Source organism: Choloepus didactylus, chromosome 4 (assembly GCF_015220235.1).
Source record: "Choloepus didactylus isolate mChoDid1 chromosome 4, mChoDid1.pri, whole genome shotgun sequence".
Lineage (NCBI taxonomy): Eukaryota > Metazoa > Chordata > Mammalia > Pilosa > Megalonychidae > Choloepus > Choloepus didactylus.
Genome location: NC_051310.1, coordinates 170,742,589 through 170,767,780, shown reverse-complemented (window position 1 = coordinate 170,767,780; position 25,192 = coordinate 170,742,589). Strand labels below are relative to the sequence as shown.

The 25,192-nt window shown below is 33.6% G+C and overlaps 1 protein-coding gene and 2 pseudogenes across 7 annotated transcripts in view; all 3 read left to right on the top strand.

Moving 5' to 3' along the window:
* Window positions 1-25,192, top strand: part of RALGAPA1 (Ral GTPase activating protein catalytic subunit alpha 1) — a 384,096-nt gene that overhangs the window by 329,267 nt on the left and 29,637 nt on the right. For all 7 annotated transcript variants that reach the window (XM_037834821.1, XM_037834823.1, XM_037834822.1 and 4 more), the window contains 2 exons: window positions 9,479-9,634; window positions 23,647-23,805. In XM_037834821.1, coding sequence (XP_037690749.1) covers window positions 9,479-9,634; window positions 23,647-23,805 — 315 coding nt within the window. The remainder of the gene's footprint in view (window positions 1-9,478; window positions 9,635-23,646; window positions 23,806-25,192) is intronic.
* LOC119532419 lies at window positions 2,597-7,226 on the top strand (annotated as a pseudogene).
* LOC119532417 lies at window positions 17,425-18,727 on the top strand (annotated as a pseudogene).

Genomic DNA, 25,192 nt, shown 5'->3' with positions numbered 1-25,192 from the left:
TATCGGTGAGACTCTGCAATATTTGTCTTTATGTGTCTGACTTATTTCACTCGATGTAGTGCCCTCAAGGTTTCTTCACCAAACCCCTTTTTTTAAGGTGGTTTTGTTCACGCACCATACATTCCATCATAAGTAAACAATCAGCGGTTCCCTGTATAGTCACGTATTTATGTATTCACCACCATCACCACTATCTATATAAGGACATCTCCATTTCTTCCACAAAGAAGGAGGAAGAGTCAAAGAAGATAGAGAGACCAAAGAAAAAAAGAAAAAGAAAAAAAAACAAACATGACAGCTAGGAAGCGACAAAAGGAAAGATAGCATTAAATCAAAGTAGAATAAAGAGTCAGATAACATCACCAATACCAAGACTCCCATATCCCTCCCCAATGTCCCCCCCATGTGCATTTAGCTTTGGTATATTGCCTTTGTTATATTAAAGGAAGCCTAATACAATGTTTCTGTTCATTATAGTCTCTAGTTTGCTTGATTGTATTTTCTCCCATTGCCACCCTATTTTTAACACCTTGCAATGTTGACATTCATTTGTACTCCCTCATGTAAAAACATATTTGTACCTTTTACCACAATCATTGGGCACCCTAGGTTTCACTGAGTTATGCAGTCCCAGTCTTTACCTTCCCTTTTTCGTTGTGGTGTCCCACATGCTCCTGACCTTCCTCTGTCAACCATACTCACAGTCATCTTTGTTCAGTGTACTTAACATTGCTGTGCTACTATCTCCCAAAAATGGTGTTCTACACCTCTCACTCCTGTCTTTTCCTTTCTGTCTGTAGTGCCCCCTTCAGTGTTTCCTGTAGAGCAGGTATCTTGTTCTCAAAATCTCTCATCATCTGTTTGTCAGAGAATATTTTAAGCTCTCCCTCAAATTTAAGGACAGTTTTGTTGCATATAGGATTCTTGGTTGGTGGTTCTCTCTTTCAGTATCTTAAATATATCACCCCACTTCCTTCTTGCCTCCATGGTTTCTATTGAGAAATCCGCACATAGTCTTATCAGGCTTCCTTTGTATGTCATGGATCACTTTTCTCTTGCTGCTTTCAGGATTCTCTCTTTATCTTTGACACTTGATAATCTGATTATTAAGTGTCTTGGTGTAGGCCTATTCTGATCTGTTCTATTTGGGGTACGCTGCGCTTCTTGGATCTGTAATTTTATGTCTTTCATAAGAGTTGGGAAATTTTCATTGATTATTTCCTCTATGATTGCTTCTGCCCCTTTTCCCTTCTCTTCTCCTTCTGGGACATCCATGACATGTACATTTGTGTGTTTTGTGTTGTCGTTCAATTCCTTAAGACGCTGCTCATATTTTTCCACTCTTTTCTCTATCTGTTCTTTTGTGTGTAGGCTTTCAGGTGTCTTGTTCTCCAGTTCCTGAATGTTTTCTTCTGCCTCTTGAGATCTGCTGTTGTGTGTCTCCATGGTGTCTTTCATCTCTTGTGTTGCACCTTTCATTTCCATAGATTCTGCCAGTTGTTTTTTTGAACTTTCGATTTCTATCTTATGTATGCCCAGTGTTTTCATTATATGCTGCATCTCTTTTGCCATATCTTCACTAATCTTTTTGAATTGACTTGGCATTTGTTGTTTCAATTCCTCTATCTCAGTTGAAGTGTAAGTTTGTTCCTTTGACTGGGCCATAACGTTGTTTTTCTTAGTGTAGGTTGTAGTTTTCTGTTGTCTAGGCATCTGGTTTCCTTGGTTACCCCAGTCAGGTTTTCCCAGACCAGAACAGGCTCAGGTCCCAGAAGGAGGCAATAGTATCAGGTATTAGAAGATTGATACACCCAGTGAGGCCTCAAGCCACTGTGCTTTTCTGCCCAGCAGGTAGTGCCTGTCAGCCTGTCACTCCAGACTGGTATGAAGTGTGGCAATGGCCGTTTTCCCCCAGGCTCTGGGGTCTGGTTCTGAATGGAAGGTGGGTAGTAGAGCTTGGCACCACCTCTTTCCTCTTAGGGAAAATACACCCCCTGGGGAGATATCATTTGCATTCAGATAGTCTCTCTGCCTCTGGTATCTCCACCCTTGTCTGGGTCAGAGTGCTGGGAACTGAAAATGCCTGAGGCTTTCTCCACTGAGCCGAAAAAGAGACAGAAAGCCCCCCTTCAGGGCTAGTCCATGGCCACCCTCAGTTTCATTCATCAGTCAGAGACAGCACCCAGTCCTCTGGGCTCCCCCTCCCTCCCAGAGAGGTCCTCCGGCTCTCCAAGGTCAGTCGTCACCGAAAGCCTCTGTCTGCTTGTTGGGGATTTGTAGCTTGTATTAAGCAGTCAACATTTGTTAATTAAAACCACAGTTGGTGCTAGACTGAGGTATATTCGCTTGTTCAGAGTGCTGCTCTCTAGCACAGCGAGGCTTTGCAGTTTGAGCCGCTGTGGGGGAGGGGCTCCCAGCTCAGGTCCACAGTTTTTACTTACAGATTTTATGCTGTGATCTTGGGCATTCCTCCCAATCCAGGCTGGTTTATGATGTGTGGACAATCACATTTGTCCCCCAGCAGTTACAACAGATTATTTACTAGTTGTTCCTGGTTGTTTATTAGTTGTTCCAGGGGGACTAACTAGCTTCCACTCCTCTCTATGCTGCCATCTTCCCTCCTCCTCTATCTGATGTGTTTTTAAATGTAAGTAGATGAACCATTTATAATAATATTAATAACAGGGGAGAATAATGAATCATAAAGTGTGGTAGGTTTCCTATACTTCACTCAAACTGGTAAAATGACACCAATAGTGAAAAGCAATGTATATAAAATGTAATATCTACAGTAACCACTAAAAATGTATACAAAGAGATACACTTGAAAACACCGTAGATAAAATGGAATTCTAAAAAATGTTTGAGTAACCCTAGAAAGCAGGGAAAATAAAACAGAGAGACAAAAATCAGAGAGAACAAACAGAAAACAAAAAATAAAATGCCAGTCTTCAGTCCTAAGATATTAATAATGGCATGAAATATAAATGGTTTAAATATACCAGTTAAATGACAATTGGCAGATTCAATTAATAAACATGACCAACTATATACTTTCTACAAGAAACTCACTTCAAGTATAACAATATAGGCTGGTAGAAAGCAAAAGGTTAGAAAATGTCATATCATGACAACATTAATCAAAAGAAAGCCAGAGTGGCTACATTAATATTAGATAAAGTGGGCTTTGGAGCAAAAAAAAATTACCAGAGACTCAGGGGACATTGTATAATGATAAAAGGGTCAATCCACTAAGATAACAGAGCAATCTTTAATTTACATGCACCAAACAACAGAGCAGAAAAATATGTAAACCAAAAACTGATAGAACTGAAAGGAGAAATAGACAAATTCATAGTTATAGTTGGGTACTTTGATACCCTTCTCTCAACAATTGCGAGAACTAGACAGAAAATTTATATGATGTATCTAGAATTCAAAAACACCATCTACCAGCAGGATCTAATCAACATTTATAGAACACTCCACCCAACTTCCACAGAGTATTCATTTTTTCAAGTGTTCACAGCCATATACTAAGAGAGACCATATTCTGGGCCTTTAAATAAACTTTAACAAATTCAAAATAAGTTAAAACATGCAGAGTGTGTTCTCCCGCCACAATGATATCAAACTAGAAATTATTAAGAGAAAGATAACAGGAAAATCTTCAAACACTTGAAAAGGTTACATACTGTATGATTCTATTTATATAATATTCTTGAAATGAAAATTATAGAACTGGTGAACAAATTAGTGGTTGCCAAGGGTTAATGAAAGGGTGGTGAAACATAGAAGGAGGTGTGGCCGTAACAGGCAACATAGGATCTTTGTGATGATGAAAATGTTCTGTATCTTAGTCAGATCAATGTCAATATCCTGGTTGTGATATTGTACTGTCTGTAAGATGTTGCCATTGGTGAAATCTGTGTAAAGGGTACATGGGAACTCATTATTTCTTACAACTTCATGTGAATCCACAATTATCTCAAGATATGAAGTTTAATTTAAAAAATAGAGATTAGACATGATGATGACTGGCTGGGAAACACGGAGCTGAGCAAGATGGCAGCTCCCAAGAATGCTCCAAGAGATGCCTTGCTGATGGCACAGGTCCTGAAAGATATGGGATTTGCAGAGTACAAACCAAGGGTTATAAATCAGATGTTGGAATCTGCTATCCAATATGTGACTACAATCATAGATCATGCAAAAATTTATTCAAGCCATGCTAAGAAACCTAATGTTGATGCAGATGATGTGAGACTGGCAATCCATTGTCGTGCTGACCAATCTTTTAACTCTCCTCCCCCAGGAGGTTTTTTACTAGATATTTCAGGGCAGAAAAATCAAAGTGATTAAGCCATACGCAGGACTTAGGCTGCCACCTGACAGATACTTCTTAACAGATTCAAACTATAGGCTGAAGTCCTTGATTAGAAAGATACCTAACCAAGGAAGACCAGTTCCACTGTAAGTGTCGGTGCTGTTAGTAGCAGACCTACCACTCCTATTGTAGCAACCTCACAAACAGAATATCTGTCCCAAATGAAGTTGCAACTTCAGTGTCAGTGATGAGCCACAGATTTACGGTGCATATTCCACTTTTTCTCAGTTCATACATGCTAAACCAGTTCGTGCAACAACTGCCTTTCAAAATGTTCTAATTAATCCTTCAATGATTGGACCTAGAAATATTCTTATTACCACCAACTTGGTTTTGTCACAGAATGCTGCCAATGAATCAAACCCATTGAAGAGAAAACATGAAAGTGATGATGGCATTGATACTAAGTAAGGAATGTAGTCTAGCCAAGATGCATTTCAAAACTATAGTTAGTTTTGAGCCCAGGACACTGAACTAGAACATTCTAGATATTCTCAAGTTGTATCTTAGAAAACTTAAATGTAGCTGCAGTATTTTTCACTTTAGTTAAAACGTTAGATTTCATTAGTAAGAGTGGAAATGTTTCCCCATTAGGCTTTAAGTACAAAAAGTTAAGCAATTGTTTCTTAAGAGTTTCATTACTGCCAAGACCTATTATGGCAAATTCTATTTTTAGAAGCAGTTTTCAGTCATGTGTCACTGACAACAACACTTAGTTTCAATTTCTCCAGGAGGGTCAGTGACTAATCTTTAACAGCATATTTTCTCAACTACTATTAAATACTATTTTCTTTGTAAGGTAATAATCACCTTTCTTGTCACTAAATTCTTTGACCAAATTTCTCGATTTAGGAAACATGTCTGAGAGAGATCTATTTAAAGGAATTCTAAATCCATTTTTAATGTATTTAGTTTTGGGTCTTTCCTAACTTCCCACCTCCTCTCAGCACCCTTTCTAGATCCTGTTCATTTTCTATACCCAGATAGGCTTAAGTTTTTCCCCATTCCTCTTAAATTAAAAAAGCCAAAGCTGGAATTTTTTAAGTATCATTCCTGACCATACAGTTGAGTATCATTTTCATATTTTTAAAACATGCTCTGTAAGCCTGAAGATGTTTCACTTTAAATTGAAGCTTATATTTGCTGTTGTTTCTCTGTATACAAGAGCAGTTTGGTTTTTCCCTTGCCTTTTTTTGCCTGTTGACTTTTACTCTGCTTTTGACAAATAGTCAGTTACATTCAGTTTCAGTCTTTTATTCCAAGTTGATAACTCCACCCATTCCAGAGTTCTAAATTTAACATAGAAGATGCAATAGCTTTTTAAAATCTGCCTTGATAAATATATTTATACTGGACTGACACAAAACTGCTATAGAGCAAGTATTTTCTTCCTTTTTAGCACATGCAATGTGCTTTGATCACTAGTGCTTGAACCTTCCTATTCAGATATTTTTCTAGCTTGTTGCTGAGGATGTCACATATACGATGGGATCAAACCTCAAAGAAGATTCTAATGGTTTTCCTTCCTCCATAAGGCCAAGAAGGAAAACAAATTTGTGTGATGTGACTTGCATTTAGGTGCACTCTGCATAGATTTCCCAGTATGGCTGTGTTGCTTGACACCTTTCCCTAATTTCCATTTATACACATCTAAAAATTTTACTGGGAAAGATTGCAAAACTTTTTTCACCAAATCAACCAGACCTGTTCTGTATTTCTTGAGTTTAAGTAAGTTTGACTTGGGAATACTTCTGCAGAATTTTCTAAAAAAAAATTGTTGATGTCATAATTTAGAATTTAGAGCCAAGGATCCTCAAAACTTAAAAGCATCAAGTTTCGTCTTGGGATAGTACTTGATAAGTCTTTAGAGAAATTGTTCCATAACAGGGTAGAAATGTCCATCACAGTTTGTGTTTTTGGATATTAGGGAAAGGTGGTATAAAATTTATTAAAAACAGATCTGATCAACATCGTAGAAGAGAAATGTTGATTATATAGCATAGTATATCATAACTTGGAATGTTCTTAGGGAGGCAGCAAGTCAGTAGACCTAAGTTCTAGTCCTGGCTCCATCATTTACCAACTGTGTGACCTTATTTCACCTCTGAGCCTTGTTCTCCTCTCCAGTAATAGGAAAATAACACTGGTGTTGCCTACCTCACAGGGATGTTGTGAGGGTTTAATTGGTATATGTGAAAGTTCTTTCGAAATTGCAAAATGCTATATACAGCTATAATGATTTATTATTAATGTATTTATTCCAATGTTATTAATAAAAACCTGGTCAATAAAAAAAGATCAGCAAGCATTGCAGAGGTATTTATGACCAAAGAACACTAAACTGAGACTTTCTCTTTTATGTAATCAGAACTGAAAGAGAATTGATAGGAAAATAAATAACTTTCTCACTTAAAAAAGTCTACCTTGAGATACGACTTTTCACCTATCACATTAGCAAAGATCATAAAGTTTGATAATATACTGTGTTTGAGAGAGTATTAGAAAAACAGGCACTTCCATACATTATTGCTGACATCTACGGAGCGCAATTTGGCAGTATGTTTTGAAATTACAAGTGCACAAGCTGCTTTGACTTACAGTTCCACTTCTAACAATTTGCCCTACAGATCTCCTCACAAATGTAATGTGACATATGTTCAGTGTTATTTACTGGGCCATTGACTATAATAGAAAAAGATTGGAAACAGCCTAAAGGTCCTTCAAATCAGGGAATAAAGTATTGTACATCCATAAAATGGACTTCTGTGCAGCCATGAAAGCAAAAGAATGAAAACTTTCTTTGCTTATTAATATAGAGCATTTTCCAAGATAAAGCAAGGTGCAGAACATTGTATATATATATTTATGTATATATGTATGCATACATATAAGAATTTAATTGTATATGCATAGAATATTTTTGGAAGGATACACAAGAAATTGCCTTCCGGGAAGGGAACTGGCTGCAGCAAGAGGTATGAAAATATGGAAGGAAGAATTTTTATGGTTTATCCTTCTATATCTTTTGAATTTTTAATTATGTGAATGTATTACAAAGTAAAAAAAACTACATTTTAAAAAATTTAAGAGATTGAGGCAGTCTTGAAGTCATGGCATTAAGACTAATCTGTCATTAGTATGTTCAGCCAGATTTTATGATTTTAAAGCATAAGCATAAGTGGTTTTCTCTGAAGAGGAAAGATTTTAGGTGATCTTTAAGTTTTCTTTTTCCTTTCCTGTATTTTTTTGATTTTCTACAGTGACCACAAGTTGTTGGCTTTTGTGCATCACACAGTCCAGGAGCTATCACCCAATGCAACATCCTTGATATTAGCATTATTATATTTATAATCAGGAAAAGGTATTTAAAAAGATCTTTGCACAGATTAATATGTAGTTTGTTTGCTGTTGTTGTTGTTTTTAAGCGCTTTTGTCCATTATGTTTACATTGGGAAGCCCTTGTATCCTTTTAAGTCCTTGGTATTTGCTTAACTTCTGAACACTTTGTACTTTTCAGTCTATAAAGTGCCTGGCACAGAGCAAGTGGATGAAAATGCAAGTAAGGATGGAAGGAGTCCTTGGACACCTGTAGAAAGAGCCCTTTATCTTGTTTGGGAAGAATCCTTTGATAAAGTTTTATAGAGATGGGCATTTGGTACTCTGAAAACACAGAGCTGAAAACCAACGCACACTTGAACTCCTGCACCAAATGCCAAAGCCATGGGTTTGGCAATGGCTGGGAGTAGAAATGAGGCAGTTTTCTAAGTCCTGATGTTTTGTGCCAGCTTCTCCAAGTAAAGGAGTATGTTTCTTGGAGCCAGCCAGCAATTCTGTGACCTTATAAAAATGTCCCCTATGTGCTCAGTGCTATTTTTAATCTTGTTTTTTATTGTCAAATATAACATATATACATAAAAGTGATTACTTTCCAAGTGCAATTTAACAAGTAGTTAGCAATTTTCAAAGAATGTTACGGGTTACATTTCCACAGTCTCAGTTATTTCCTTATTGTGAAATACAACATATATGCAAAAAGGTAATATATTTCAAAGTATGATTTAACAAGTAGTTACATAGGAAATTTTTTAAAATGTTATGAGTTACAGTACCACGGTTTCAGTTATTTCCTTATTATGAAATATAACATTTATACAAAATGGTGATAACTTTCAAATTACAGTTTAACAAGTAGCTATAGAAAAAATTTGAAAGGATGTTTTGGGTTACAGTTCTACCATTTCAATTTTTTCCTTTTAGCTATTCTAATACCCTAGCAACAAAGAAGAAGAAAATTATATAGAGATTTCAGTATTCATAATCCTTTGTTAAATTCCATCTTGTCTGTTGCTATCCCATCCTCTAGTTTAATCGCTTTCCCAATCTTCAGGAGTATCTAAGCAGTGACCACCCTAACTTGCTCATGTTGACAAGGGTGTCAACGTTATGGGAAAAATGTAGTTTTTTAATACAATTGAAGTTAGGTTCTGCATTTTCATATTTTTGTTTTGAGCTCTGATGGGGTACTAACAAACTTAGAAGCCAGTTTTGATTAGTAAATATGACACACCTAATTAATCATTTTATCAAACAGGCATTACTGTTTTAAGTTTTCCAAAAAAATTTCCTGTCTTGATTTTTTCTTTTCTTTGAGTCAGTGTATTTTAAATCGTTTTCAAGGTACACATTTTTTTTTTCTTTAGAAGCTGTCTGTTGTGGCAGCTTTGTTCTCAATTTCTGCTGGTTGTCACCTTTCTTGATTTTTGTTGTTTGATTTTTGCTCTTTGGTCATGATGTCCCCCCATAGCCTTTAATATTTACCATTAACATCTAGTAGACTAACAGAAGAGACATAGTGCGCAGCAGTTGATTTCTTAATTAACTCCTACTAATTAGGGATCCTCAAATACTTAAGAAAAATAGTATGTGTAGATCAGCTCTAATAATTCTAGATTAAGTATTGGTTGATAACATGCAAAAGACTTTGTTCCCAATGTTTTCGTGGAGTGAAAAGTTCAATTGAGTCTTTTTCAATAGTAAGTTTTTGGGTTTTATATAGTTGATTAATTTTATGTGGCTCTTCATTTCTTCTAGGTAAATCTTACAAACCATTGCGGCTTTATGGGAGGACTACAAAAAAACAAAAGCACTGGATTGACCACTCCATATTTTGCTACCTCCACAGTGGAAGTAATATTTCATGTATCAACAAGAATGCCTTCTGATTCTGATGACTCTTTGACCAAAAAAGTAAGTACTGAGAGGGAAAAAAGTGCTTTCGAGTTAAAATCCTTATTATTAAGAAAATTAATACATAAACAGATGTGAGTAATCTAATTGATTAGGCACTATTTCTGACTATAAAGCTTCACTCCTCACCAAATACTGTCTTCAAAAACAGGATTTTTATACAGCAAACTGAATTTTCTTTAAAGAACATTATATGATTGTAAATTAGTCTTAATATAGGATTTGCCTTTTTTAAAAAATGGGGATATGAAAAATTGAAAAACCTCTGTGTATGTTTAAATTGGTAAAATTATATTTCAAGTCCCATAGCACATGGACAGATATATTGTTTGAGGGGAGGTAACTATAAATGCAAATCATTACAAAGCACCAAAATGTAACATGCCATATCATAAATTTGTACTAGAACTAATAGAGCAGATAAAATTAACTAAAATAAATTTTGATACTTCAGAATTTATAAGGGGTATGGTAGAGTGATTTTGATGGCCCAGGTCTTTTAAAACTTACACCACTATTTTGCTGTAGACAGCACAGACACTGAAAAATCCTTCTATGGCCATAGAAATACCTCAGAGTACAGTTGTATGTATTCAATTCATGTTTGATTTTGTTAGTAAGAAACATTATTAAAAGTAAAGCCTTGTCCAATGTTTCTTTTCTTTACCTCCTTCTCCTTCTCTTCTTACTCCTCAGTATATTCAAAACTACTGCTAAATGTAACCAACTGAGTATCATCAGTCATTTCACTTGATTCTTTCTCTCTGCTATCAGAGCTCTTTGCACTTTATTGTTAAGCTAGGAAAACAGTGTTTTTCCCACTCTCTTTTAAAAGAGAATTTAAGAACTCTTCTCAGATATTTTATGTTTGCCTTGATTATCCTTGATGCCTTTTGTATACATTTTAGAGTTTTGTTTGAAATTATCTATTAAATGGATAATGGCTAGGAAAACTAATATATGGGCATTAATTAGATTGGAATGACTAGTCGAAGTGGAGGTAATTGATAAGTGTAGGAAAGTATATTCAGTAATAGGTTTGCAATGGAAATTCTTGGCAAATCATTTTTAGAAGTACTAATTGAAATAGTGTTCAGATATTTGTTGATAAGATGAACCATATGAATACTGACAAGTAGATGGTGAAGCATTGGATTGGAGTAAAGCTTCATGAAAACTTCAGTTTAGCCCTTTCTTCTATCAACTTCTTTTAAATCTCTATGAAAATAAATTTTGCCCAAATTAGAGGCAATTATGAGTAATGCTTAAAAAGATAAGCAATATTAGTTATTGATACCTTGGCAGTGACTCATATTTATCATTATTCTCATTTTCATGGCTCCAAGGACAATAACTTTTTAAACACAAAGCAAAATCTAAGATTAATAGTATCTTATATTCCAGACCTAAGAGCAAAACAAGTAGAAAACTTTGTCAGGATATTTTTACATCAAAATATTAAACTTGACAATTACATAGTACTTGACATTTTATTCCTATAAACTTTGTAGAAATAAGTTTTCTTATTTCCTTCAAAACAGTCACCAGAGTTCATCCTTATTTGTTTAAGAAGTGGTGTCTGAAATGTTTGTTTAACAGTCCTTTATCATAACAAATAAAACAAATTTTAGGAAGAACAGTACCACTTTGGTACTGTTAAATAATTGAGTTCTAATTAAACTTATACCTAAAATGGCAAAATTCTTAAATACCGAATTTATTAGAGAATTTTGTGGGATTAGCTTTGAACACCAATTGATTGTTTCATTTATAAGTGTAGAAAATTTTTCTTTTTTTTCTTTAAGTTACTTAAATCTAAATTTAAAAGTTATTTGGTAATTTACCATGTGGAAAAGTCCAACTATTTTTTCCTATTATTTAATACGGAGAAAGAACTCAGGCAATTATATAACATAGTATTTCAAGTGTTTAATATTGACATGCCTAAAGTATTCTGACTTTTTAAAATGAATACATTTGTTCGTAATTTTTTAAAAGTTTATGATGCAAGTATGTGTGTTATTTTAATTGTTAAAATAATTATACCTGTTTATTACTGAAGAAAATTAACCAGGTTAGATACACTTTTTTACTTAAATAAAGCAATTTAGAGGTTTTGTTTGTTTGTTTTGCTTGTTGTTTTAAGATGCATAGTATCTACCATAGAGAAGTGAAACCTGTCAAAATTGTAAAGCAATATCTTTCTTATTTTCTCAAGTAGTAATTTAAATCAATTTAAAGTAAAATCCACTCTATCAAGGTTGGGACTAAATTAAAACCACGTTTCACTTAATTCTATAAATATGAATAATGTAAGTCATGTAATACCTTCTTGATACTTTCACTACCATTTTCCATCAAGATATAAAAGCAACTTTTAAGTCTAGCAGAAAGAGAAGGTTTTTCTGACCTAATACCTCAGTATTGCTAGTCTAAAACCATCTTAGAAATCAAAAAAGGTTGTGAACATTAATTTTGTTATATTCTAATTTTCTTTTTTCTCTGTTCTCTATGACTCCTACCCTTAATGTGCTCTGTAAGATTTTTCTATATAACAGGCTTATATTTTAGCTCTATTATGGTATTAGAGTCTCTCTAATAAAAGGTTAAAGGTTTAAACTTAATCATAGAAGCCAGTTGTCTTATACCAGTTCTCCTTAATAAAAAATCACTTTCTGTATTGGTATTTTTTTCTCCTGAATTTAATAAATTCCACATTAGTGGTAATAAGTTGAGGCCTTGAACATGTGTCCTCTTACAAATGAACAATTGGATATCATTAGGTTGTCCCCCCTTTCCTTTGTACATATATCTTTAGGTGTGTTAATCCATTCAGTAGACACATTAATGAGCACTGGTTGAAGTGTAATATCGGAGGAAGTAAGGCTTGTTGACCTCAGCATGGAGTTTAATACTTCTAATTAAATTAGATAGTCGACAGTCAGTATAAAGAAATAGCCATGCCTCTGGCAAGCTAGAATTATTTATGACTCTGGTTCTTTGTTTTAAACTTTATAGGAGAAAATCATTTATATCCATTTTATAGAAACTAATTTTAGTTTGAACTTTTTAATTTAAGACATCATTTGGTGATTTTATAAATTACTTTTAAACATTTTCTCAGAATGAGGAGGTAAATATCCTTTCATCTGTTTAAGTGTAACAGTTTTATTTCTTGTTGAAGAGAAGCTTTTTCAAGATTCAAGACAATTGTAGTAGAATTTTGATAACATATACTATACTTTTAAAACAGATGACCAAAGATTTAGTCCAGCAGAGTAGAGTCTCTCGTAAAAATATTATACCACTATTATCAGAAATCCTGCTAGAATCCCAGTCCAAGCCATCTGTTCTATAAATTATCTCTACCTGAGGAAGATTGATGGAAAATGGTTAAAAATAATTTCCACTTAGCTGAGTTTATTCACCCCTAAAAATCAAAAGTGCTGTAAGCATTGGTATAAAATGTTCACAGGAGCCTCTCTCATTTCCTCTGTCTCCTCATTCTAGCCACTTGCTGATACTCTAGTGAATCATCCTTTTAAGAATTTGATGAAGATGAAGTTGAGATAATTGTAACATACTTAGTTAGACTCTCTAGTCTGTCTTTCATTTCCTGGACCCCCCAAAAGAGGGGAAAGAAGCACTTTATTTAAGTCAGTTTCCTCTGAAATACTGTTAGTGTAATAGACAGCATTTTGCTTTCCGTTTTACAATTTGGTCACAACAGTTTCATAAATAAATGCACCTGGCAGGCCTCTTTAGTCCTATTTTAATCTTAAATATTTTTTCTATATTTTGTATAGAAATAAAATATGAATATAAGATACTTTCCAGAGAATTATGTACTAAATGCAGTCTGGAAAATTAATTAAAAGAAACAAATTTAAGAAATAATAAAAAAATTTTCATTGTTTTGGTAAAAGTTTAGTTAATATAATATTTATTAAAATGTTATGAAGTTATGTTTTCAGTCCTAAACATAACAATTAACTGTATACTAAATAATTCTGTTTTAATATGGACTCTGCCCTTTACCCCAATTTCTACACATGTATGCCTGATAATAAGAATAGAGGATAGTGAAATCAGGAAATATAAACTCAAAGGAAATTTATCTCACCACTGTGAGTGCTATAATTTGGATAAGAAAGCGATGGCTTCTTGTTGTATGTAGAATAAAATTCCAATTCCTCACTTTGGCTTCAGTGTTCTACATGATTTGGCCACCTCCCCTGCCTACCTCTCTAACCTCATCTTCTGTCACTTGACGTTTGCTACATTTGGCCTCAGTGGCTGTCGTTCTAACCTTCCAACATATCAAGCTCATTCCCATTTTAGGAATGTGCACTTACTTTTCTCTCTGTTTGAAATGTTCTTTCTCCAAATCATCAGGCTTCCTCATTCTCATTCTCATTGTAGTCTCATCTCACATGACGATTCTTCAAAGAGACTTTCCAGACCATTCAAGCTAAAGAAGCCCCCTCCACCTCATAACACTGTCACATTCCCGTTTTATTTTCTTTATAGCACTTATCACTGTTTAAAATTATCCTGTTTGTTTATTTTTGCATATGTTTATCTGTCTCCTCCCACTAGAATATAAGGTTATGAGGGCAAGGACTTTGTCTCTCTGTTTTATTTACTGTTATATCTCCAAGCCCCAGTACCAGGCCTATTGGTATTTAATAAATATTGTTGAACAAATTACTATAGCGACCAAACCCACAAATCAAAAGAACTATCTCTAAATAAAGATATGTTTATTATTATCAAAGTGACATATAAAAATAAATTCCATAATTACAGATAATTCTATTTTTATGCCACACACTGTGTAACATAGGAAAAATTGCCAAGTTAAATATTGTTATATTATCTTTTTAATAATAAACTGTATTTATTGAGTACCCACACTGCTAAGGCATAGTACTAGATGTTGCACTTAAAGCCTTCAAGAAGCCTTCCTTAACTAAATATGAATGAGTCAGACAGCAAGTAGATGTATGAAAATGTATATGACTATAAGAGTATATATGAAAGTATGTATTTTCTCATGATTAAGATGTATGATAGTGTATACTATTTCCCTAAGTATGAGTGACTGAGAGGTGGGGAAAAGAATGGGGGCTTGGAGTAGTGAATAATAGTTTCAATTTCTACATATATACCAGGTATCTCCCAAAGTAACTAACTTCTACACATTCTTTAGCTTTTAGTTCAAGTGCCATTTTAGATCAGTTTTCTTTGTTACTTCCGTTCAGAAAAGTATATTTAGAGTATAATCTGTTTTTGTAATTATTCATTTACTGTCTGCTTATTTTTCTGTCCCCTTCACAGGGATCGAAGCTTTGTGAGAACAGAGGCCATGTCTGTTTTTCCTCATTATTGTGTCTGCAACAGCTAGTTCAGTGCATTTAGTCAGCTCTAAATTAATATTTGCTAATGTATGAAAGATAGTAGTTAGAAAGGAGGGAGGGAGAAGGATAGAAGAAGGCCTTGGGAAGACGGTTGCTGTAAAGGAGAGGCTAGGCCTCCCTTTAATTGTGCCTAAGAGCCTCCTCCCAAATGCCTCTTTGTTGCTCAGATGTGGCCCTCTCTCTCTCTAGCTAAGCCAACTTGAAAGGTGAAATCACTGCCCTCCCCCCTACCTGGGATCAGACACCCAGGGGAGTGAATCTCCCTGGCAACGTGGAATATGACTCCCGGGGAGAAATGTAGACCTGGCATCATGGGACGGAGAACATCTTCTTCACCAAAAGGGGGAGGTGAAAGGAAATGAAATAAGCTTCAGTGGCAGAGAGATTCCAAAAGGAGCCAAGGGGTCACTCTGGTGGGCACTCTTACGCACAATTTAGACAACCCTTTTTAGGTTCTAAAGAATTGGGGTAGCTGGTGGTGGATACCTGAAACTATCAAACTACAACCCAGAACCCATGAATCTCGAAGACAATTGTATAAAAATGTAGCTTATGAGGGGTGACAATGGGATTGGGAAAGCCATAAGGACCACACTCCACTTTGTCTAGTTTATGGATGGATGAGTAGAAAAATAGGGGAAGGAAACAAACAGACAAAGGTACCCAGTGTTCTTTTTCACTTCAATTGCTCTTTTTCACTTTAATTATTATTCTTGTTATTTTTGTGTGTGTGCTAATGAAGGTGTCAGGGATTGATTTAGGTGATGAATGTACAACTATGTAATGGTACTGTGAACAATCAAATGTACGATTTGTTTTGTATGACTGTGTGGTATGTGAATATATCTCAATAAAATGCAGATTTAAAAAAAAAAAAAAAGAATTCACTGACCTAGCCCAGGTATGTACGATGATGACTAGCATCTGACCTAGGCCGACAGTAGAGGCGATAGAAAGAAAAATACAAAAAAGGAATATAAAATATAACACTTTTTTTAATGGAAAACGTATTATTAAAAATGTAGAAAGGAAAACGGAAGAATCAAAGAAGACTTTCAGGTTTTGAGTAATTATAATTAGATAAGTGTTTATAACAGAAATGGGGAAGTCAGGAAATAAGCTGATTTTTTGAGAGAGATGATATAGTTACTTTAAATGAATTCTGTTGTACAGCCCCAGATGAGTAATATTTCATGGCACTGAGGAAATCTAGAATTGACTCTGGAGTCCTGCTGATAATCATGGAAAATTAGAACACTGCCATAAAATGAGCAAACATCCTGATTTTACAAAAGGACATGGAGCAGGGCACAGACTAGAGAAATTACCAACATTCATGAACGTCATGTCAATGCCTGGCAAATGGGATTATTAAACAGATGGTTTGTGAGCACTTAGATAATGAACTAGTGATCACTAGGAGCTAACATGAGTTCACCATACAAATCATGTCAAAGTAATTTAATTTGTTTTACTGGGATTACTAGATCAGGGAAAGCCATGGGCCGTATAAAGCATTTAACTTAGTCTTTGTGGTGGACAAGTTGGAGAAGTGTGGTCTTAATAACAGTTCAGCAAATATATTCATGACTGACTATGTAACCATATACAGGGCATATAAATAAATTACTTAATGAGAGGCAAGATAAGGAGGTAGTTAAAGTGTGGGTTTTGGAACTAGCCTGCCTGGCTGGGTTTGAATCCTGACTCTGCTGCTTACAAGTTGTGTGACCCTAGGCAAGTTATTTCATCTTTTTATGCTTCAGTTTCTCTCCTGTAAAAATGGAAGCAACAATAATTATATTTACCTTGTAACATTGTAGTGAAAATTAATTGAATTAATTATCACAAAGCACTTGGAATAGTAAGCACTCAATAAATGTTGGGTGTTTTTGTTTTTTGTTTGTTTTTTAACCAGGAGGAGGGTCTATAATGAGTTGCTGTAAGGCTCATAACTGAACTTGTCCCATTTGACATTTTTGTCAAATACAGTGAAAAGCAGTCAGGCTAAAAAAAAAACAAAACAGTCTTAAAGATAATCTGAACTTGGCAAAGTAAATCTTAATAAATTTAAAACCCTATCTTTAGTTCTAAAATTCTGCTGTACCTGCTTAAAAGAACTTTAAAAAAAAAAAAAGACTTAGTGATTTGAATTGATTGCAAGTTCAATTTGAGCCAACCTTGCAAAAATGCAAAAAATAATGTAGTGAAGAAAACAGTGGAAGAGATAGCCCCACTGTGGGCTGACCATATTAGAGCTTGTGTTAATATTCTATTCTAGAATTTAAAAAGAAGCATCGGTAAATTGAGGCAGTAAGCCAGGATAGTGAATGGATTTATTATAAGAAGAGAAACTAAGGACACTTTGGATCCAGAAAAGAAAAGTTGAAATGTGTATTAGACCGATCTCAATATCTGAAAAGATAATATGGAATGGTGAATGGATTTATTTTGTAAGGCTCATTTTGGAAGAACCAGCTTCAAGAAGGCAGGTTTTAACTAAGTATAAAGGATGTTCCTATGAATATTATAGCTATTTAAAAATGGAATGGTGCATTTTTGATTCTGTCCCTGGTAAGGACAGCCTAAGTCATGTGATTCCATCTGATATACATAAGAAAAAAAGTGATGAAGGAGAATTCTGATGGCAGCTGTATGATTGGAGCTGTACAAAGTCAAGTATCTGTATATTCAATCAACTCTATTTGAGCATCCCCAGGATACAAAGTGTGATTGAACTGAACACTGGTTTGGCTGATCCTCATCATGAACCATGCTTTTAGCAGGAAGAAAAAACAAAACATGGATGCATACGCTTGAAGGTTTATCAAACATTACATTCCCTATAATACAGTTTCTTGGTAGGACAGAAGTGGAACAGCCCAAAGGAACAGAAGTTGTGAGATGCTGTAAGGAAACTGAAGTTTGCAAGACATATCGAGAAATCTGAAGGCCAGAAAATTCCTAAAGTTGAGTTGCAGGTATCAATTTATGGAGTAAAAATTCTAGAACCCAAAACAAAGGAAGTCCAACACAATTGCCAGCTTCATAGAATATCATTTTGCACAGACAATAAAACAGACAAGAGTATATTCACTTTAATATGCAAAGATTCTGAGTCAAATAAACATTAGTGCTATGTATTTGTCAGTGAAAAGTGTGCTGAAGAGATAACTTGGACGATTGTCCGAGCATTCAACCTGGCATACAGGAAATTTCTAGCATCTGGGGGAAAAGATGTTGAAACAAGAAAGCAGATTGCAGGGCTACAGAAAAGAACCCAAGACTTAGAAAATATGGAGTTCAAAAACAAAATACGAAGATTTGGAAAATCAGTTAAGAACAACCCAAGTAACAACATCTCCAGCAGGCAGTGTGACACCTAAGTCACCCTCTATTGACATCATTGATATGATTCCATTTTCTCCAGTATCTCCCAGTCTTTGACACCTAATCGCAATGCACACAGCCACCTCCAGTACCTACTAGATCTACTGAGATTAAACGGGATCTGTTTGGAACAGAACCTTCTTTTGACCCATTTAACTGTGGAGCAGGGGATTTCCCTCTAGATACTCAGTCAAAATTAGGTGAGATACAGGAGGGGTTCAAAATGGGACAAACTCTTGAAGGCACAGTGTTTTGTCTCTGACCCATTAGACAGAGGTGCTGATGGTAAGAAGAGATCCTGGCTCCTGTTACATTTGTTTTATATAGATATGTATCATTATTACTGTATGACAGGTATCATACATGCCAATATATTTTTGAACAGCTTAACTTTTTGAAAATAATTTCAGTAAAATATCTGTATACATTCACTATTGATCCATAACATTTTATTTTTCAAAACAACACACTGTATGTCATAACATCTTTTTTTGTTGGAAATGAATTTATTACAGAAAGACAAATTATCCAAATATCTGCTACATATCTGAGTTCTAAATAATTAGCACCTTTTTAATGTGCTAATGTTCATTCTCCAGGCTGCTAGTATATTATTGATTTCCCAAAAGCCATATCTTAAAGATATCTTTTAAAGTCCTAAAGAGATAGACCAAGGCAAACTAAACATGTTCCAATTTCAAACCAATAAACACATTACCATTCAATACACGTATGTCATTTTATCTATTAAATGCTGTTCACATCATGGGGAAAATGTAAACTGAAAATAATGCCACCAGATCATTAATATTTAGCAGGTAAAGTAGCAAGAATATAAGTTCTTATAATAAGTAAGCCAAATGCAATTAGAATGTTTATTAGTAAATGTAAGGTAATAATGTTTGTTATGATTATCAGTTATATTCTATATGTTATATTTGTTTTATAAATAGAGATTGTTGGGGGGGAAGTTGCTGTATGTAAAATACTGAAAATAAAATGTAAGTTCTAATGAGATGTTACATTATAATGGTATCTAAACCTCATCTGATAAGATGTTTCCTAAATAACATTTAGAATATATGCTATCTGTAGTTTCAATGCCTATTACTCAAATTTACTTTATAAAATGTATTTCTCGTCTCTAAATAAGTATTGGTATTTTCTCCCTTGATAAAGATATTTTCTCACCAAAGCTTATTTTGTGATGCCCTATTAGTTTTGATACTTAAAAGCTATGGCAAATATTCTATATGAACTGTCAATATTAATTAGCAAAATTAATTTTTATTTGTTTTGAGGAAGTTAGAATATCATTTTCCCAAAACTAAAGCTGCTTCTGGGTTTAGTCTTCAACATGGAAAATAAGTGTTTCCTTGCATCTCATTTTTGATGTGATGATGAACCCTGACCTTTAAAACTGTGTTCCTTATACCTTTACATAATATATAACAGACTGTAATTTGTACTCACAGAAACAGAAATTTTTGGTCAAGATTTCTAATATGATTTATCACATTATAAGAAAAATATGTTAAATTCATGAAAATGTGGGCTTAGATTTTGAGTATCCCTCAAAAATAATTTTTTTCTTTTATTCATGGGAATTTTCAAATACTAAAGATACATTTTCACTAGGAAAATAAATCAAATATGCTTATGCAATATTACATTTGTATTTATTTCCATAATGTTCTATGGTCTGTATTAGCCTTCTTGTTTGTCTTCTGTCATATTCTAAGATGTACCTTAATTAGAGGGTAATATGTATTTCATAAAGAAGAGTTCATAATTTTGTTCGTCATATCGTGTTTTGAAATTTGTATAATGAGAATGTTTAGAAGCCAGATTAATGGCTTTTTTATAACAAATAGAATTTATATTTTTGCTTTAAAAAGCTTTATGAAATAGGTATATATTTAGTGGCCATCTGTTATCAATGGTAAAGCAATAGGGTATTAAGATGGTATTTGCATATTTAAGATGTGTTTCTTTTCCAATTTTTAATGGTAATCATTTCGGCTACTGGCATGATCAAATAATACATAACTGTTTAATAATTATGAACACTTACTTGACCAGTGCATTTGTATGAGGATTTGGTTGAAATGTATTTCTATGTAATCTCAGTGATACATTTGATTTTGCCAAAAATAAAATGTTTTTAAATTTAAAAAAAAGAGAGAGAATGAGCTGATTTGTAAATTTGTAAGCTCCCCAACCTTAGAAGTATTTAAGTAGAGGTAGGATGACTACTTGTTAGAGATATGGCAGCAGGTGAGAAATTGGAACTTTAAGGCTTCTATATTCTATAATTTATTGAGAGCTTCCATTTTAGGTATGTCAAATTTCATTTTAAAAACCTGATGATACTGCTTTATCTTCATAAATTAATAATGATAATCTGCAGCCCATGTTATATACCATGAATTCTAAAATGACTTCAAAGCAGTTCAAGTGAATTTGGAAGAATAGTTTGCCAATCATTTTAACAGGCCTATCCCATGTACAGAAGTCTTGTACTCTCTTTCAGAAATGAATTGGTATCTGGGTCCAAAAACATGTGAGTAGGAACTCCTTTGAGAGTTTTCAGACTACAGGAAAGGAAAACCTGCTGAGCACACATAAACACAATCTGATATGTACATAAGAGATAAAGAATAAGTAAGATAAATGTAAAATAGTATGTAAAGTATTTACATCAAATGTACATACTTCTGAGATTTCTATTAACGGTTAACCACTCAAAATGTTGTCAGTAGTCTTTCAGAAATTCCCAAGATACACAGTAGTGATTAGCAATTTCTCAATTTGTGCTTAATTATTATATAACAGGTTTTGAAGATATAGAGATATAAAAACATGCCTCCTCATGACAGCCTAAAATAATTGCTTTTTTAGCATTTATAAATAAGGGATTTCCATGAAGCTTTTTCCTTAAACTGTTAGAACATGTTTAGAATGACTTTATTGTGCACATGGTTCTTTGCCAAAAAATCTTCATTACAACATCTTGGCAAAATATATTGTTCTTTTCTTTTAAACTTCTATAAAACTTTTAATATTCTGTGGTAGATATTTAAAGACAAACTTCAGTTGTAAGATAAAAGTGTAGTTGCCCTTTCCCCTTGTTTGTTTAGATAAGTGGGCCCTAGAAATTATAGATAGTTTTGGCAAGGGTTCAAGGGTTAATGTAGCAGATAAATAAAAGGAATTTTCTGTAAATTGAGACCTGCATTATTTCAGTTGTCTTGTCTTTCCTAACCTAACTCATTTAATTTTAAAAAAGTAAATACTTAAATTCTTCCTGACAGTGTGCTCAGCTTTTACTATCGTTTATTACTTCAATTATACTTGATATCACTTAGAACAATCTGCCATTTGGAAATCTCACTATAGCCTGGAGCTTAGTATTAGATCTGGCTGCTATTGTAACATGTACAGCATATGACATTAATGTATCAAAATTAGATTGGATCATCCCTCCTGGTTAAATTTATTTCACATTTCTTTTGTATTCAGTTAACATAAACCTATTAGGGAAGCTGACACATGGGTATGGCTGTATAGGAAGGATATTTTTAAAGTATTTTGATTAAAAAATGAAATTATAGAGCCATGGTTTTTCTGAGTTGTGCAATCTTTTTTGCTTTTTAAAAAATGTCACAAAACCCAAGTCCCACATTTATGTCATTCAAGTTGTATATGTATTTATTATACAAGTTAATGAGAACTCAAACTTTTAAAATTATTTTACTGTTTGAAGCCTACCATCATGTATTTAAAGCAGTAAAAAAATTATAGTTTTAATGAAAAGGATTATTTAATCCACTTGAAAATGTCTTCCTTTAAAAAATGAAATCTGTGTATTTCAATTCTAAAATTATAGGTTTTCTATAGATTTAGCTGGGCACTAATATCTGCCTCTATCCTATAATCTTTCAGAATTTCTAAGAAGGCAAATCTTGCTTAGGAATGCAAATTTTAAAATTCAGGGATTTAGTTGAATTCTCAAATATGGGCATTCATAGTAATTAAGATTTTCTAGGTAGATTGATTATTTCAAGAACTATTGGAACACTGGTTCTTAGCCTTTTTTTAATATATATATATACACACATATATATATGTATGTATATATATACATATACACACACACACACACACACACACACATACATACTCCTGTTTGATGGACCCTCTCTCAGAAGAATACACAAATACAATTTTACAGATATCTTTTGAGTATTCAGATCCCTTCAACTCAGGTTAAGAACTCCAGGGTTAAAAAGTGATACTAATTGAACTTAACTGCTTTCTTAGTTTAAATTATGAATTAAACTTTTTCCGTTGTGTGGTCTTTACGCCAAAATAAACTGCATGATTTATTACGCAATAATAAACTGCCTGTCGGTTAACACATATTGTTTATATTGATAACGCTTATCCTTAGTTTTCCTTTCCAAACTTTCCCACCTGCAATATGTCCAGTTGTTTGAAAGTAATGGAGAAGTCCTTGAGTTATGCATGAAAAGTGGACTCAAAGGTTTGCAGTGGCAGATCAGTAAATATATACTAGTTTAACCAAATTTTATATTAAAATACATGTTGATGCAGTAATATCAATGAAGAAAACTCAAGATTAATGGATATTAAGTTCACTTTTAAGTTTCTTAGACAAAGAATACCTGAAAATAAATGCATTAAACCAAATATATTCAACATTCCCTACTCAATAAGTAATTATCCAGTTTATGACTTTTCTATTTCTTTTACTTCTCTTTCTGTTGCCCCCTTCAGTCCACTTCACTGCTCATTAGTATTTCCAGAAAGTGATGAGGAAAAAAAAGAATTTCAAACCAGTGTGTTCTATTTGTTTAAACACTTTTTAAAGGTTTGGTAGAGGAGAATTAGTGCAGTTACTAGTTAAGGAGTATTTGAACTGTAAGGGAATCTTTTATATCTAAGGTCTGTCTCTTTCCAATTGACTAGGGACAATTGGAAATTAATCTAGTGTTCTGCAGTGTCACCTAATGTCTTTAAATGTTTGTTTTACATGTTGTGAAAAAGAACAAATGAAATCTAAAAAATAATTTTTAATCTGTTTACACTGTTTCTCTTTTTATAGTGTGTTGTCAGTAGCTGAATGACTATAATCTAGATTTTTCTAAAGCATTCTGTGCCATTTTCTTGGTTTTCCAGTTGAGACATTTAGGAAATGATGAAGTGCACATTGTTTGGTCAGAACATACAAGAGACTATAGAAGAGGAATTATTCCTACAGAATTTGGTGATGTCCTTATTATAATATATCCAATGAAAAATCACATGTTCAGTATCCAGATAATGAAAAAACCAGAGGTAAGAACTCTTTATTTTACTTAATTTTTTTTGTAACTGCAATTTTAATTGAGATACATTCACATACCATATAATCCATCCAAAGTATACAGTGTCTCACAGTATCATCACCTAGTTGTTCAGTCATCACAATCAATTTTAGAATATTTTCATTACTCCAGAAAGAAAAATATCAGATAGACATAAAAACAGAAAACCCAAAATACCCCATACTCCTTATCCCCTCCCCCCATTATTGACCCCTAGTATTGGTATGGTACATTAGTTACTGTTGATGAAAGAATATTAAGGTATTGCAGTTAACTATAGTCTGTAGTTTGCAATAGGTGCTTTTTTCCTGTATAAACCATTCTATATTAACTCTTTGTGTAAGTGTCATACATTTGTTCTAGTTAATGAAATAACTTATTTGTATTTGTAGTATTGATCATAAACATTGTCCATATCTTACATTTTAATAATATTTTTTGAGTTGTATACAGGTTTTTGAGTTTCTTTCTACCTTACAGAAAAAGAGTGGACTTAGGCATCAAGTTGTGAAAATGAGAGATGGCTCCTGGTAACCATGTGGATTGTCTAAACCTGATAGAGATGGAGCTAAAACAGGATCAGTAGCAAGAAACTATGTCCAAATGGGTGAAGGCTAGATAGTGCTTGAGTGAAAGTGCTTTGTACAAATCTCACGAAAGGACTTACCTTTTATTAAGAGGATAATTAATTACCTAGAAGGCACAATAAGTAAGCTTTTCCTTTAGAATAGAAATATATGATTCCTATATTTTTAGTTGATACATTTTATTAAGATTATATGATTGTTTAATGAGAATTCCACAAAGTAAAAGAAAACCAAGTAGTTCTGTTACCTGTCTTTTACCATAGGGTTGAAATATGCTCTTGCAAAAATATTTTCTTTCAAGATAATTTGGTAGTATTTCGGTTTCTCTTTTTTTTTTAATTAAATAATTTTAGTTTATAGAAAACCTACCTTTTAACAGTTAAACATGAATTTTCAGGATTCTTGAATATGGTTACATTTCTCATGTGTGAATTTAGACTTATGGCCAGGCCTGGCCTCTTTTTGGGGGGTTTCATCTAAACCACATGTCAGCAAACTACAGCCCACAGCCTATACAGCCTGTGAGCTAAGAATGGTTTTTAAATTTTTAAAGGATGTTTTCAAAAAAATCAAGGAAAAATATGCAACAGAGACCATGTGACCACAAAGCCTAAATATTTGCTATGTTATCCACAGCTAATGTCCGTACCTTCAATGCCATATGTGCCAACCATATTAAAATGCAATAACTTTTGAATCTGTCATTCACCTGATAAAATGACATTTAATTATTAAACATAGATTTTTCCCCTAATAAAACTGGTTTAAATT